General features: G+C 46.2%; 1 protein-coding gene across 1 annotated transcript in view; it reads left to right on the forward strand.

Moving 5' to 3' along the window:
- Window positions 1-2,071: 2,071 nt before the first annotated feature.
- The window catches only part of HPS3 (HPS3 biogenesis of lysosomal organelles complex 2 subunit 1), a 472,707-nt gene continuing 457,840 nt past the window's right edge, over window positions 2,072-16,938 (forward strand). The window contains exon 1 of the mRNA XM_085635071.1: window positions 2,072-2,387. Within this exon, the coding sequence (XP_085491197.1) occupies window positions 2,171-2,387 (217 nt within the window). The 5' untranslated portion in view covers window positions 2,072-2,170. The remainder of the gene's footprint in view (window positions 2,388-16,938) is intronic.

Consider the following 16,938-nt stretch of genomic DNA (forward strand, 5'->3'; position numbering starts at 1 on the left):
AGCAGTTGTCGGCCAAACTGGCCATGTTACTTTGCCTAGCGGCTTGCAGACGTTCCTCGGATGTCAAAGCGCTCGATATTACAGGTAGAGTATTTACTCCAGAGGGCGTTTCGTTTAATATTACGTCTAGAACAAAAACCTTGTCACGTAGTGTGGATTATCATGCTTTTCCTGATAATGCTAAACTTTGTGTGGTTCAATGTCTCAAGGCTTACGAGGAATGTACCAGGTCTCTCAGGCCTGATGGTGTGGTACAACTGTTAATTGCTCTTCAAAAACCGTATAAACCTGTTACTGCGGCTACCATAGCCAGATGTCTGAAAGGTGTTATGCAAGAGGCAGGGGTAGATACCCAAGTGTTTGGTGCACATTCTGTTCGAGGCGCCATGGCCTCCAAGACTTTCATGCTGGGTTCTACGGTGCAAGATATCATGCGTTCTGCAGACTGGTCGTCTGAATCCACGTTTAAACAATTTTATTATAAACCGGTGGGTGATATATCCTCTGTTGTTTTTAATCAGCGTTAAACTAGCATAATACGAAGCCTCCGGTCCTGTAATAGAATCAAAAATTAGCTAGCATTCGCGCCAAGAATTTTCAATTCTATTAAGGACACGGAGGCGAGGATTATCCCACCCGGTTAAATTACTGTAATGTAATTTTTGCCCACCCGTGTTGTATATACTCTGTTTTTGACAGAAGTTACGGGTTGTTCATTTCTATTCTTTCAGGATCTGACAAGAAGATGGATTGATCCGCTGTACGGAGTGGCCTGTTTCCCAGCTGGTCTGGTGTTCTTCCACGTTGGAAGCTGTTGTTGTTGAACTTTAATACTTTTGAACTTTAATACTTATTGGACTTCTGTTCAGAGCAAAGAAAGAGGACTAGTTCCGGTATGGCTGGAACTTATGGGGCCCTGCAGGAAGTGATGTGACATATGCATCATGAGAAAAGTGTTGTTTTTTCATGTAACAAAAGTTTTCATTGGCTGCTGTGGGTAGCAATAAATAGAAAGAGAAGCATAATCCTCGCCTCCGTGTCCTTAATAGAATTGAAAATTCTTGGCGCGAATGCTAGCTAATTTTTGATTCTATAGGTGCACATGTTTATGATGTATTTAATGTAAAGAAATGTAATCCTCATAGGTAATAAGGTACCCCCCAATGTCCAGCGCTTTTTCTCCTGTGTCCGGATTCAAATGAGACGAGTGCGTGTTGGTGTTGTGGGTCCCACCAATGAATGAGTGTATGGATGAGTAGTTGTGATTACGAATCTGTGACATAGGGAGAATATGTAAATTTGCCCCTTGCGCTGAATCATATGCGTGTCTATATTTGTGTGTCTCTCTGTCATTTTATGCCTGTTTCCATCCATGTATCGGTGTGTATGTTTCATGTGCGCATCTGGGTATGCATGTCTGTTTGCCAATTACTGTGTGCCCATCCTTGAGTGGCTCTACCAGTGTGTCTGCCTGTATACCCATCTCTGTGTGTCTCTATCAGTGTCAACCTTCGTTGTGTCTTCGTTGCTTTTTTTAAAAACGTTAATATTGAGCACAGCGCCGCTTCAGGGACACAGCGCTCTGCAATACAATAAGTCTCGCTTTTGCCAAACTTTGACCTGGTATTGTAAATGGTTAGAGCTGCGTGAGCTCTGCTCAACATCCTGTGATTCTGGGCAAACCACTTAATCTCCCGGTGCCTACCAAAAAATGAATGTGTCCTTGTGTAACTTAACTGCTACTAATACTCCAATACCTTCCGGTCGAGCTAGCGCTATATAAATGTGCACAAAACAAATTACAATGCCTTTTAATATTATAAAAGGCATTGCCATTTACAATGCCAATAGCTCAAAATCTCGCAATGCGAGACCGACTGCATTGCAAATACTTGTATTCACTAGGCTTCTCAAGACTACCTCGATTTTACTGCCTTCTTCAGTGGAGTAACGGGTCCCGAAGAGGTCATATATAAGATCCATGGAACGTCACTGAGAAGGGCGGGCCTGTAACAGGGTCCAGGATAGTCCGTCTTCAATGTTCTCCTGACAGATTAGTTACTCAGTTCCTGGGTCTGGGGACGGTCTCAAGAATAGTCCTTCTTTCATGTTCTTGCCAGGGATTCCAGCGAAGCTCCGACGAGTTTAGTTGCGCAGGACCAGCTGGGAGATGGTGCAGCTTTACAACTGTCATCCCTTCGGGTCGCAGCAGATCGTCCCGGCCCGGCTGGAGCCCGAGCTGTGCTGCTGCGGTCGGGACAGCATATTTGTGGTGTGTGCGGGTGGCTGTAAGGTAGAGGTGTTCAGAGCCTGTGGGGAGGAATGGAACCTCTTTTGCTCCTTCAGTACCCTAGGCAGAGTCCTGCAGATGAGCTACTGCGACAGAGGTACGGAGGGCTTCATTCATATGGAGGGGAGATTGAGACAGGGTGGTAAGAGCGAATGGGGAGGTTGTGGCGTAACAACTAGAGTTGTCGATTTAGAACCGGGCTCTATTTCGGCATCGACGTAACATCCCGTGATACTAGGCAAACCACTTAATCTCCACATGACTACAACAACAGGAATGTGTCCTTGTGTGATGTAACTGGTGCTCATGCAAAACGTTCTAATACCTTCAGATCGAGTTCTCGATATAACTGCAAAGGATAACAAGCATTTGCAATGCAATAGGTATCGCAGTAGCAAAGTTTAAAGTTGTTGGTATTGTAAATGGCATTGTTTATTATCTATGTTTTTAAAGCGACAAATATATAAAAGGTTATTTATAATGTTAGTATGTGAAAGTGGGGTAAATGTGATATGTACGGTAATGTGACCAACGCTATGAAAGCGGCTACCACGAGTAAAAATTATGTCTTCTTCTAACCAGCGCCAAATAAACGTCTGTATTGTGACAAAAAAACGCACAAAAGGCTGCCTGAAAGTCTGCTGTAGTGTGACTTTCTGTGACATTCCAGACACTTGAGAAACAAACCAGCCCAGGCAAATTGACCATAAACAAGCAAACTGAGAAAGATAAGAATCTATTCCTCTGCAGCATCTGTGTGATGCAAATGAATCCCAGCAGGATACTAAAGTCATTAAGGCAACAAAGGTGCACCCTAAAACAAGGAGGGGGGATACACAGTGCAGAAGAGGGTCTGGGAACCTCTCACAGGAAGGTTGGAGCTGAGCAGTAGGTTTAAGGGGTGAGAGGGTGGAATATAAAAGTGCAGAAGGAGAACGCAGTGAAGTGAATAAATGTCCTTGCATAGTGCACAATACATAATGATTTGCCTCTGGGCGTCACAGTTATTTAAAGAACGGAACCTAGATACAGGGAGACCATGTGGTTTTTCAAGCATCACAGTTTGCTTCAGTGCGGAATTAAAGATTCAATCCCAGGTTTCCTAGTTACAAAGTCTGCAGCTTAGTTGTTTGGACACGGCCAGTACACAGAACAAAGTGTGGGCGGGAGGGGAGGGGGGACACATGTTCATTAAGGTGAGAATATAAACCAAAGGCACATAGAGAGAAGGAGCACAAAGAGAAAGAATGAAAAAATACACAAGCAGAGAGAAAGCATGCCAAAATGTGACATAGATGCAAGCGCATAAGGGAGCTCCCTCGCCCAGGAAGCAAGGCCACGTGTCAATAGGAGACGGCGAAAGTGAAGGCAAGAGGGGTAGCAACAGCATAGGTAGGTAGTGGGCAGAAAGTGCAGGAGGATTAGCAAAACCCTCGAGATGACTCTGGCCGGGGGGGAGGGGGCTATGCGTGAAGGAGGAGGGGGCACAGTGACTGCTGGAGAAGGAGGGTAGAAGTTGGAGGGGGGTACGGGGAAGGTGGGTGAAAGACGTCACAGAATGTAGATAGGGGCGAGTAGCAGGGATGGGTTCACAAAAACGTGTATTATCAATGGAAATTGGTTACGAGCTGCACCAAACTGCGCTGTAATACAAGCATTTGCAATGCAATAGGTCTCGCATTTATACGAGTTTGAGCTATTGGCATTGTAAGTGACAATGCTTTTTATTTAAGTTTAGTTTTTTTTAAAAACATAAATAAAAGGCACTGTCATTTACAATGCCAATAGCTCAAACTCGTATAAATGCGAGACCTATTGCATTGCAAATGCTTGTTCTATCATTTGCCGAACATTTTCAGCCATTCTGCTCCCGAATGGTGCGCAGGGACCTCCCTCCAGACAGTGTGTCAAATACCAGAACATCTGCTCTGCTTAAACATTTTGTCAGACAATTATCTAAAAAAAATCATTAAAAAAATAATCGAATATTTTGACTGCAAGCCAGAACACTGATATTTATACGTGCAATGCTATAGAACGAATATTGAAAAAAATGCATTCGAGACAGCGTGCGTGGCATTGTATTTGTATTTTTTCTCCCTTCTGCGATGATCTTCAGAAGCATTAATTATTTCTCATAGCGCAGCTTTGTCTCGTAAAGTTAAAAAATGCCTTCCTGAGCTATTCTAGGCTTTGTGCCCCGAACAAAGTCCAACAGGTGGTTTGTGTCAGTTGTACTCGTGTGCTATAAAGTCTGTTCCTAAATAGTACTAAGAGCGCACTGTGAAAAGGGCCGAAACTTAAGACATGTTTTAAACAATTAAGCAGATTCCCGTTTCAAACCGCATCCATTAAAACTAGTGGAGCAAAGAGCTATTTTTTGTTTGGCCTTTCTGGAAAAGCAGCAGACACACAAACTCCCAGCCCTCTTTCCACCCACCCGCACTCCTGGAGGCTTGGTAACATGATGCATTGTGCTGGTCTTGTGTCTATGCTTGGGGAACATGCATGTTGGGGCTGTCCCGTTACGAAGGGCAGGCACCCCTGTTGTAACCCCCACTTGGCCTATTGCTGAACAGGGAAGGCCTGTTGCTAAACTATTTTAACCCACGGAGAGGAAAAAACACTCTTACAGAAATCCACAGTCAGGTGCGGCTTGAGCGACGGGGAGAAAGAAAGATAGAGCAGCCTTAGCGCCAGCGCAGTAGCATCAATCACGGGGTGTCCCAGCAAACCGCAGCCCCCAAGCAAAAACTGGGCCAATAATTAGCCACGTTGGCTGACTCAGGCTACAATCCAAATGTGCGTTGGGAATGCTTACATACAAACCTGCAGTAGTCATGTACAGAGGCGTGTTTATTGTCCGTCCTGACAAAGTACTTTTATGCTGAGTATTTAAATTTAGTATATTGCCTCATTCTTCATTGTCAGGCTACTTCGCGTGTCGTAAGTCGCACGGGCCACAGAAATTACTTTTAGATTCATGTATTTATATATCTAAGGCCTGAGAGGGGTATGCAGCCTTGAGTTGAGCTCCGTGCACTCGTGCGCCAGCCGCTAGTCCTGGGTGGCACGCCGCTGAGTTGAGCGGTGTCCGATTCGGGAACGAGCAAATTCCTTTGTTTACCTAAAAAATATTTGTCATAATCAAGAGCACGTATCCCAGAACTTCTCGTGCAACTTATTATTGCAGAATGCAGAACCTTTTATTGCAATTCTGTGTAAATTCCGCATGAAAGTTTGAAGGTAGAATCTGTAGCCTGGTCAAGAATTGTGGGTGTGTGTGTGCGCCATGTGAGTTGGTACGCATGTGAGAAAGTGTGTGTGTGGTTGAGTTGAATCAGACTGTGTATGCGTGGAAGTGTTTGGGCCTTCGCGTATGTGTGCCGTGAGTTATGTTGTTCATGTATTGGGGTGTGGGGACAGAAAGAGATGCGAGTTTCAGTGTCAGAGTGCGCTGTTGAAGTAAACAACCTCTCCTGCTAGTTGCATCCATTAATCAACCTTTTAAAAACGCTGATCCTTAGGTCAATGCAGCCTGTACCAAACAAGACAAGCCCGGCGGAGCGTGGCGCGCGCGCGCGCGCGCGCGCGCGCTTGGGGGCGGGGGAGCGGACCCTTTGAAGTGCTCCCAAAAGGCGGATTCCATGGCGGCACGATGCGCGTGATTGTGCGCGTGCTAGCCATGCAATCCGCTTTTTGGGAGCTCTCTATAGTCTCGCTCGATAGCAAGGTCGAGACCTAAAAACAAGAGAGGGCAGGCTGCATGGGTACAACTAAGGAGCAGGTCTAGGCAACGGGAGACAGAGACGGTGCAGAGACAGGGGGAGGAGGGGAGTGACACATGTCAAAGAGGCCCTGCCTAAGGCAGGGGCAAAGGAGGGATCAGGCAGGGGCTACAGGAGGAGAGAGGGGAGGGATCAGGCAGGGGCTACAGGAGGAGAGAGGAGAGTGAGCAGAAGAGTGCCACAGCACTTAATGCAAAAGGAGACAATGAAAGAAAATGCCACAGGGGAGGTGGGGAATTACTGGAAAAGCGATGAGGCAGAAGTAATTCAGAAAGAAGTTTCTGTTATTTATTTAACGCGTATACTTCACATCGAGTATATAAACGCACAAAAATAAAGTACAACTCGTTGACTAGAAAATCATAAAAATCGGCACAAATAAAAAATAGTATTAAGGGTCCTAATGAAAAGAAGTACAAGACAGATGAAAATTAGTTAAAAGAGGGAGTGTTGTGCTCATATCGGGAAATGGGGGTTATGAGTGAGTGACCGAATGAAAATATATATTAAATATATACTGGGGTAGGTGATAATGACACATTGTTTACCTCCTGCAGTTATGTTTTAGTCCATTAGTAATTTGTTTTGGAATAAGTTATACATTCGGTCTCTGATCAATCCGCATGGAGCCTTACTTATTAAATGTTTACCGAGTTCAGTTTTGATTTGGAAAGTTCTGTGCACATCAATGTGTAGGAGAGTGATTATGTTGCAAATGGTCCTAAAAGTTGCCTTGCTTGGAAGCAAAAAGACAAAAACATTTTTTGAAATGAACAACAAACAAAGGCAAACATTACAGTGAGTCCAGTCTGTGATACTTTTTTGATTTGGTAAAACAATTTCTAGTTGTTTAAAAACAAGAAATATCAATAACATATATAAGTATGTTAGTTGCTGAAGAAACATAGAAAGTATTAGTGTATTAATTGTTATTTCCTCGACCTGGACCACAGACAGCAAATCTGATCTTGCCATTCAGTTCACCGACTTGTGGAACATATTTGCACTATCAGGCACTATGAAATATGTCAACCACAAAGCTGGGACCCAAACCTCCCGGTAGAAATTATTCCTCTCTGAGATTATGGTGATGCAGTGTGGCACCACCTCTACTGGTTTGTTTTTGTTTGCATGCATACTCAATTACTCTGTAAGCTCCAGTCAGGGGCATTGACCGGGTTGTTGATGATGATATTGCAAGTTTTTTTTTTTTATTATTTTTTTTTTTTTAAACTAACTTGTTTATTGGCATTTCTATAATCAACAAGTGTTTAGGTCACAGGATTGCATCGTCAGTCAGTTGGTAAGCAAAGTGCATAAAAGACCTGGATCAAAATATATGCAGTGAATAAGTGTCGGAGAAAACAAAATTCGCCTGAATCGACCCAAGACATTCTGGCAGTATATATTCAAATTAGAGTGAACCAGCATAATAGGTCGGAAGTGCCTTGTAATGCATATAACACGTGGATCAAAACATATGCAGTGAATAAGTGCCAGAGGAAAAAATCTGCATGGACCGACCTAAGTGAAAGTGCCAGAATCAGGCAAGTATTGGCCTTGTTGACTAGAGACGGTTCCAAACTCCAGTAAGCGGCAAAGCGCATCTCGGACACCGGCAAAGCCATCAGTCAAACAAATCAAAATGATGTGTTCATTGCCATCGACACAATGCCACGCCCTCTGCTCTTCTGATGAAATATCTTAGCCAAAGGCTCAATACCCAAGGCAAACAGGAGGGGAGATGGCGGGCATCCCTTCCGTATGCCTTTTGAATATCTCATATTGTCAGGAGATCGTAGTTCCATCGGACACATGACCATGGCGAGAATGTCTCATGGAATCGTGCCAAAGGCCTTCTCAAGGTCTACTGGCATGAGCATGGCTCATGGGAGAGACTGCACGGGAGGGTGGTACAGGGTAGGTGCCTAAGGTTAAGGGAGGTACCACTGTTCAGTATGATGCAATTCTTGTCTTTATGCACCAGAGCTGGCATGTGGAGTAAAAATCGGGAGGCCAAAACCTTACTAAGAATCTTGAAATCCATGTTGAGCATAGACGGGAGTCAGAATGCCGATGTGGATACACCCAGAATTTTGGTCTTGGGGCGGGACACCACAAATGCACTTCTCAGGGAGTCGGGCAGGATTCCCAGCCTCAACGAGTCCACATAAAGTGTTTCCAGTTTTGGGACCAAGTGTCTGTAAATGTAGAGTAAAATTCCGCAGGGAGACTGTCCGGGCCTGGAGTTTTACCAGTAGACATTTCTTTAATGGCCAGTTCAATCTCCTTAACTGACTCCAGGCCTCCAAGAGCTTCACTGGCCCCACGAGGTAGAGTCCAGAGAGGCAACCAGTCCAGAAATTCTGTCTGAGTCTTCTGGGAGTACCTCCAGGTGTCAATATAGTGCCTCATAGTAGTCCCAAAAGGTATCATTAATGACCCCCGGTGAGTGGACACAAGTGCCATCAGGAGTCTGGAGTTAGGTGTTATGGGAGCCACAAGTCTCCGGTCAAATGAGCCAAGCCAGGAAATTCACTGACCGCCCCTTCTCCTCATAAGCCCAGGTCACCTAGGCCTTACAGTCATGGCAACACAAACATTCTAACATAGTGTTCTAGCGTTCCTTCGCTTCAAGCAGTCTGTTAAATTCAGATTTTCCACCGCTAGGGTGGGTAGAAAATCATGATTTTATTAAAGACACAGAGGCAGATATTATGCATATCTCTTTAATTGCAACCCACAGCAGCAACACAAAACAATGTAAAGAATTACGAACTTTCCTTTAACATTCCAAAAGTTCATAACATCCTCTGAAAGGCAGCCATATTCCTTCCTTTATGCTGTGAACAAGTCCATATATTCGATCCAAATCATGCAATTTTAATGCAAAGGATAAACTCCAAAAATCCTCTGACGCTTCTCCATGATGGCTCATTTCCTAACGTCTCCTAAAAGAATCAAACAAAAAAACATTAAAGAGGGTGGGAAATACAGGGAGGGATAATATCTGCCTCCGTGTCTTTAATAACATCATGATTTTCTACCCACCCTAGCTGTGGAAAATCTGAATTTTATGGCAAGGCACGGAGGCCAATATTATGCATGTTCAAAGCCTTGCCATAATATTCTCTACCGCACAATCCACAGGTTTAAAGTAAAACTTCTTAAATACAGAGTCCGAAGACCAATCTGCCGCGGCTAAAATAGCTGTCAAACCACCACCCAGAATAAATGCCTTAGAAGCCATAGCTCCTCTTGCAGAATGTGCACGAAACTTTTTTAAGTCAATTCCTGCTCTAAACATTACCTCTCTAACCCATCGAGCTAAGGTAGGTGCAGAGACAGCTTTATGCGGAGGTTTGAAGGAAATAATCATCTGGGTTTGACTTTCCCTTAATAATTCAGTCCTCCTTTCATACTCTTGTATACATATTACCACACAAAGTTTCCTACATACATTCAAACTCGGATAGAAAATCGTACTTGATAAGGTTTTGGTTCTTTTTGAAATAGAAAAACAAACACCTTCCGGTATAAAACGACGCACTGTAACTTCTAATGCTCTAACATCTGAAACCCTTCTGAAGGAAATAAGACACAACAGCATAACCAACTTGAGCGAAAGATCTTTAAGACTTAGAAATTCATTTTCATTCCAACTCATCAAAACCTTCAAGACAATGTCCACATCCCACAAAGAAGAATACTTAGCCCCAGGAGGAGCCTTAATTCTTACACTTCTCAAAAGTCCCCTGACTACATCATGTTGTCCAACAGTGATACTATCCACTAAATCATGGCCTGAGGAGATAGCCGATCTTGCTATATTAACAGTACTATAAGATTTCCCATTGTGGAAAACTTCCGACAAATAATTAACCACTTCAACTAAAGGTGCTGATACTGGATCCAAACCCCTTGCAGTACTCCAACGAACCCATCTCCCCATGCCAATCTGTATGCCTTTGCTGTCCCTGGTGCCCATGATTCTTTGATGAGTTTGAAGCTTCCGAAGATAAGCTCTGCATTTGCCAGGCTCTCTCGAAATCAACCAAGCTATGAGCTTTAACTGACCCTGAATAACCATCTCGTGATAATCTCCTGAAGCGCTGGTTAGCAGATCCGGTACAACCGGAAGAAGTACCGGGTCGGCAATCAACATCTCCAATACATCTGGATACCAGACCTGAGTCATCCAGAAAGGCGTTATGAGCACTAACTCTGCCCTGTCTTTCCTCACCTTCAACAGAACCCTTTGGATGAGAGCGAAAGGGGGAAAAGCATAGCTCCGAGACCCGTCCCAAATTTGCATTAATGCATCTACCGCTTCTGCATTCGGATCCGGCCTCCAACTGTAAAACCCGTGAACCTGTGCATTCAGCCGATTTGCAAAAAGATCTATTACAAGAGGACCCCATAACCTGTCCAGAGATAAGAACATTGCCCTCTTCAACCTCCAATCGCTGAAATCCTGCAATTGCCGGGAGTTCCAATCCGCAACCGAATTGCTCTTCCCTGGCAGGTACTGAGCAATAATCATAAGGTTCCTGCTCAGACAAAAATGCCAAAACTCTTTCGGCAAATCTGCCAACACCCTCGAACGAGGACCCCCCCCAGTTTGTTGACATACCTTACTGCAGAGAAGTTGTCCATCTTTAAAAGGACACAACATTTCACTTGATCCTTCGTGAAACTCTTCACTGCAAAAGACCCTGCCAACAACTCCAAATAGTTGATAGGCATATTCCTCTCTTCTCCTGACCATTTTCCCCCTGTAGTCATTGTACCACATCTTGCACCCCAGCCTTGAAGGCTTGCATCTGATTCTATAATCATATCTGGGGAAGGCCCGAAGATTGCTTTGCCGTTCCAAGCTACAAGATTCTCCAACCACCACGTTAGTTCCTCTTTCGCCTCCCTTTCTACATATACTTTCTGTGAGTAACTCACCCCTTTCCTTAAATACGAAGTCCTCATTCTCTGCAAAGCACGGTAGTGAAGGGGGGCTGGGAAGACTGCCTGAATTGAGGCTGATAGAAGCCCAATTACCCTCGCAACTTGTCTCAAAGGAACCCAAACATTCGTTAAAACCTTCCTCACTTCCCTGCGGATATTCCTGACATTCTCCATCGGCAAACTCAACACACAATCCAAGGTCGAGATCTGAAAACCAAGAAATACACTTTCTTGACTTGGAATCAGACAAGACTTCTTCCTGTTTACTATAAATCCTAAATCTTCTATAACTCTTACCGCCAGTGTAGTGTTCTCCTGAGCTTGTGTTTTGTTCTCCGACATGATAAGAATGTCGTCCAAATAAATGATTAACCTTATTCCCTTTGATCAAAGCCATGCTGCTATCGGACGCGTCACCTTCGTGAAGCACCAAGGGGCTGACGTCAAACCAAAGGGGAGGCTTTTGAACCTCCATATTTTCCCTTTCCATTCGAATTTCAACAGATCTCTCTGATTTACACAAACCGGAATTGTTAGATAAGCGTCCTTTAGGTCTAGGCGAGTCAACCAATCTCCTTTTCTCAAAACATCTCTCAACATGTGAATACCCTACATTTTGAAATGGTTGTACTCCACCCACGCTACTTCAGATTTATTACTGTTCTCATTGATTTGTCTTTCTTCTCCACCAAGAAAAGATTGCTTATAAATCTTCCTGACCATGTCTCTGCCAACTCTATTGCACCCTTGTTTTCCGGTTCCAAAACCTCCTGACTTACCAAGTCCTCCTGATCCCTTGCATACCTTATTAGAGCTGGTCTCTTTTCTTGAACTGGACTTCCTACCAAATCTATTTGATAACCTACTACTGTCTGTAGCACCCAAGGATCTGATGTGATTCCCTTCCATCTGTCTAAGAAAAGAGCAAGTCTTCCACCCACCTTTGTTTGAATAGAAAAAAGGTCTTTTTGCAAACATACCTTGAATTTGTGTTCTCCTTTCCCCTCTAAAATGGCCTCTTCCTCCTCTTTGTCTCTGCGGATAGAATCCCGGAGAATAGGAGCCTGATTGATAATTTCCTGACCGGAAACCTCCTCTAGTAAAAGAGCCTCTATTGGTACCAAATCCTCGGCCGGGAAAACGGCCCCGTAATCTCCCGGCCATGCCAAAAACTCTCCTAATATCTTTCTGTGCCTTTTGAATAGAATTAAAATTCCCTGCGTACCTTGCCATTTCCTTAACAAACTCCTCACCAAATAGTAAACCATTTGCCGTATGTCCTGATTCTCTACCCGCCAGATCCGCCAATTTAGGATCAATTTTAAACAAAAGGCTCTTTCTCCTCTCAATACAGAGTGAAGCGTTGGCGTTTCCCAACAAACATACTACCCTTTGCACCCATTGGCGCAACTCAATTGTATCTACAACACTCTCTTTAGCGTATGCCTCTTCACAAATATCGAATATTTTTGTCAAAGGACCAAAAACATCCAGTAGACGGTCCAGACACCCCTTAAGTCCTTTCTCAAGTCCCTTTCTAGGGTCTCTGCCCATCTTATTTAGGAAGGTAATCATTTTGGCATCCAACTCGGGAGTATACGCCACTTTATTTGCAAGAGATGGTCTTGGACACTCAGCTCTCAGACGTGTCCTCACCTCCTTTGGCATTTCTTTTCTTATCCAAAATTCAACATACTGTGCCACGTGTTTTGCTGGCACCCATTGAGGAGAAAGTGGGTGTTGAATGGTATTCGGGTCAAACATTTGCTCCCCAAAGGGGTCTTTCAACTGATCCAAAATACCACTTTCCGAATCCATTTTACTCTTTTTATTCGGAACTTCTTCCTCTTCTGCAGAACCAAAATCACTAGAGCATGAAATGACTACATCCCCACTACTTGAGGACTCATCGCAGACAATCGTCCTACGATACGCCTCTTTGGCCTTTATAGCCTCTTTGTCTGACTCCAAAAGAGTCTTTTCCTTTTTTCCTTTGTTTAAAAAGCTCTCTTTCTTTTTTCCTTCCTTTTCTGAAATCAAATGTTTTCTTTTCCTTGTAACTTTACTCCCCGATCCACTTGGAATCGGATCCTCCTCAACAGACCAAAACTGTTCTTCTGATGTAACTACCTTAGAAAACTTATTCTCCATCTTACTCATACAGTCATCCAATTTTTTCCCAAACTGACAAGCCAGAGCAGATATAGCTTTATCAACACACTCCTTAACCTTCCCTTCCAAAACCTCTCCATTCTCATTATTTATATCCATAATATCTCGTGTCGTGTCGTGTTGTGCTGGTTACATCCCCAGTCGCGTGGTCGGCTTCTTCTGTGTGCGGTGAGTCGTGCCCCTTATCTCCCCGGGGGGGCCATCCTAGAGAGGACGGGCCTCGTTCGCTTGCGGGGATGTGGAGCTGTAGCTCGTAGCTGTAGCTGATCCCGATGCGGGTGTGTATTTGCCCCTTTGCGCAGAGCCTCCACGCCGTGTCGTTGCCCACGTGGTCCGCCGGTACCACAGGTGTCCGGGTTTTGCGTGAGTGCCGGGTGGGATGATGTCCGACTTCCCCACCTCGTGACTCGACGGTACTGGGGGTGCCGGGTTAAAGGGGCTCACCTCGGGATAGCTTGGCGGGTAGAGGACGGGAGTGGTGTGTTTCTCCGGACTCCTGGTGGGGCGGGGGGGTGGTTTCGGCATTAGGGGTCAATCAAGCAGCATGCGGGCCGGTGCTTGAGGTGGGTGCTGGGGCCCGTGCTCCTACCTCCTGGTGTTGTCCCCTTGGGGGAAGGGCTGCCTCTGTTCCCAGGTTAGCGTTGCCGCTGCATGGAGAGGGCGCGGCGTTGAGACCATGGCTGCCCAGGGCGGTGTCCCGTTGCGGCTCCACAGATCCAAGCGCCCTGGCATGGGGCAGCGGGTGCACAGGTGAGCAGAGGGTGTGTGCGCTGCGGAATGTGTCTGGCTTTGGCAGGAGTCACTGGGGCACAGCTACTTATCTGAAACAGAATCACACACACAGGGCTGTGGTCTGAACAAAGGTCTTGGCCTAAGCAAGGATACGTGCAGTTTGAACGGTGTGCTGTGTCGCGGATGTTTCGCAGTGTGCCTCTTGTGTCCTGGCTTCCTTTTCCTGGGACCCTGGTGGGTTCCTGGCACGTCTCCATGCTTTAGGGTTCCTCTACGGCCCTTGTGATGCACATGGTGGACGGCCCAGCGGGAGTGTCTGCATGTGGCCTTTGTCCCTCCCTGGAGTGGTTGCTCTGAGTGTTTGGCGCTTTAGTTGAGGGGCAGGAGAGCCTGGTGGCTTGGGCCCGGCTACACTGTGTGGGTCGGCTTCGACGGACATTGGTAAAGGGGATGCAGTGGAGCGCTTGGTATTGTGCTCCGAGCTCGGCTGAATCCTGAATCACCAGAGGAACCCCTTTTGCTGCCCCTCTGTTTGTGGTTTCCTCTGTCGGGGTCGAGCGGAACGGTGGTCTTGTGGGGCTCGCTCCCACATCCCTCGTGAGCCCTAGTAGTGGTCACGGTTCGCAGCAGGAGAGGCCGCCCCGCCGTGTGTAGCCTCCACCGTGCTGTGGGGTTGGTGGCCAGTGCGGGAGTGGTACCAATCAGGACGGGCTAACTGGTGGGACTGGCTCGCGGACCAGTTGCCTGGCGTTATTAATGTTGCCCTAGAGGGACTTCCTCGTCCTTGGGAGGTGTTTGAGTGCCGGCGACGGTAGGGGGCTTTCGGGTGTGCGCTTCGGCCGCGTGGCGCTGGAATGGATGTTGGAGTTGGTACCAGCTGGTTTCTGGTGGGTGGCCGGGGAACCGCGGTGAGGCCCAACATCTTGTGATACTGTCTTGCTTTGGGGGGGACTCACTGGAGTGAGGCTTGGTGCGGTGGCTCGTCTGCTTTTATTGTGGATGAGTTTCAGATGTTCAACGCAGGGTGAAGTTTGTTGATTTTCGAGATTGAAGAGGTGCGACGCGTCCCCTTCATTCATTTATGAGCGCTGTCTACAGTTCACTAACTGATGGAGTCGTTAGCTGAGCTCAGAGCTTACAAATGGGCCTCAGGTCACAAGGGTTTCATCCAAGGTCATGCGCAATGGTGCAGTGGGGCACTGCATTAGTCGATCGCGTCAGCGATGCATGCGAGTTTGCGCTGGCATACAGAGGATGGCGTGCAGCCAGTGCTGACATCATTGCTGCTGCGGGCCAGACCGGAGTCCCAACCTCGCTGTTAGTCTGAGGAGGACCTGGCGTGGTGTACGCTTTGGGTGCGTGTATGGGAGTGTCACTGCAAGCATGTTGTAATGTTAAAGAGTCTGGTGTTTGTGATGTAACTTAAAAGGGGCTAGTTAAAGATCCGGCACTATCCGACCAGTTCACAACGGTAGTCGGGACTTCTTATAGTGGTGAGCCCGGACAGTGGGTGGGCATTCGCAGACCCGCTTTTTTAGTCTAGTCAGGTGACTTTGGAATCTTTTACCCCCCCCTCCATATTCCTGTTCCTCCTTGACTCAGGCCCACAGCGCAGCATTACTTCAGAGCTTGCTCTGGCAGTACAGTTGAGCTGGGATGCAGTAAATCCCAATTAATACTTTATCAGCGTCCCTTGCCCCGGGACGGTTGTTAGTGAGGGAGGTGGATAGGAAGGTTAATGTGAGGTGCTGCGAAGGATTTGAGGGTGGGGTGCTTGGGCATAACCATCCAATATAGAGCTCACCCTCCCTTGTCACTGGTGGTATCTAACGGGCCAGCGGAGATTCTTGCATTTTCTTCTTGGCCTTTAGGTTGCAAGGGGCTATTCCTGGCGGTGCATCAGTCTAGTTATGGTTGACCCAGGTCAGCGGAATTGCTTTCATGTGGTTGTCCTGCGGAGAAGTACAAGCACGCTGTAAATTGTTTCTGCGCAGAGAAGAGATGAGGCCGGCACATGATGCGCTTCAATAAAGTTCTGCCTCCCCGGTTCGTTATATAATTTGGGTCTGCGGTTAACAGGCAAACAGACTCCTCCTCTGTGGTAGCATCTTCGAAGGTTATGCAACAGAGGAACTCAGTCCACTGTCCCTCCATGCTGCATTCATAGGGCTGCAGCTCTTTGCTCAATCGTTTTGTGTTAATTAGAAGCGTAAGGGGTCCTGACTGGACTACCTGATTATCGGGGACCAAATGGGATTAACAAATTTTAGAATTGGTGAAGTTTAACCTGTGAGCATATGCTGCATTAGCCTGTTGTAACGTTAGGAGACTGATAGCTAACGCCCAGGTGCGGAGCGTTGCTGTCCGCTGCAAGCGGAATTTTGGGGAAAGTACAACCTTACACTTATTACTGGGCTTAGAGGCTTGATTAGCTGCTCAATATTTACTGGAAGTAATCGGGGGGGGGGGCAGCGAATGAGCTTGTACTCAGAGGCAGGCAGGCCTACAGGGGGCTTGGGAAGTTCCCGGGATGGTCTCTGTCATGGAAGGCCAGGGTGACGCACCTAGGGGGTGACTGGACAGAAGCTGGGACCGGTAACAAGTTGCCTCTATTCTGTGCAGTCATTGAGCATGGGTTGTCATACGATACAGCAGCATTCCAAGAGGAACCATTAGAACGTGAGCGACATCGAAATGATAATCTGCGGACATTGGATTTTCACATTTAGGTGACCAAACTACACACAGGGTTGTCAGTGAGCAGCCGGGGTGCTGCGGCGCACACTTTGGGAACCGCTGATCTACACGGATAGCCTTTTGCAAAAAACTTGGGCAAAGTGGGGCCAACATTGTGACAATTAATATAGTCTGACATTTACCTGTACCCAAATCGTTTCAAATAACAGAAAGACTGCCATTATCGATTTTCTGTGTGTGTTTGCTCTTTATTCAAATGTATGTTCGGAGGTTTCACTTTGCATTGATCAAGTTATTTTG

The sequence above is a fragment of the Triturus cristatus genome, chromosome 11 (genome assembly GCF_964204655.1).
Source record: "Triturus cristatus chromosome 11, aTriCri1.1, whole genome shotgun sequence".
Classification (NCBI taxonomy): Eukaryota; Metazoa; Chordata; class Amphibia; order Caudata; family Salamandridae; genus Triturus; species Triturus cristatus.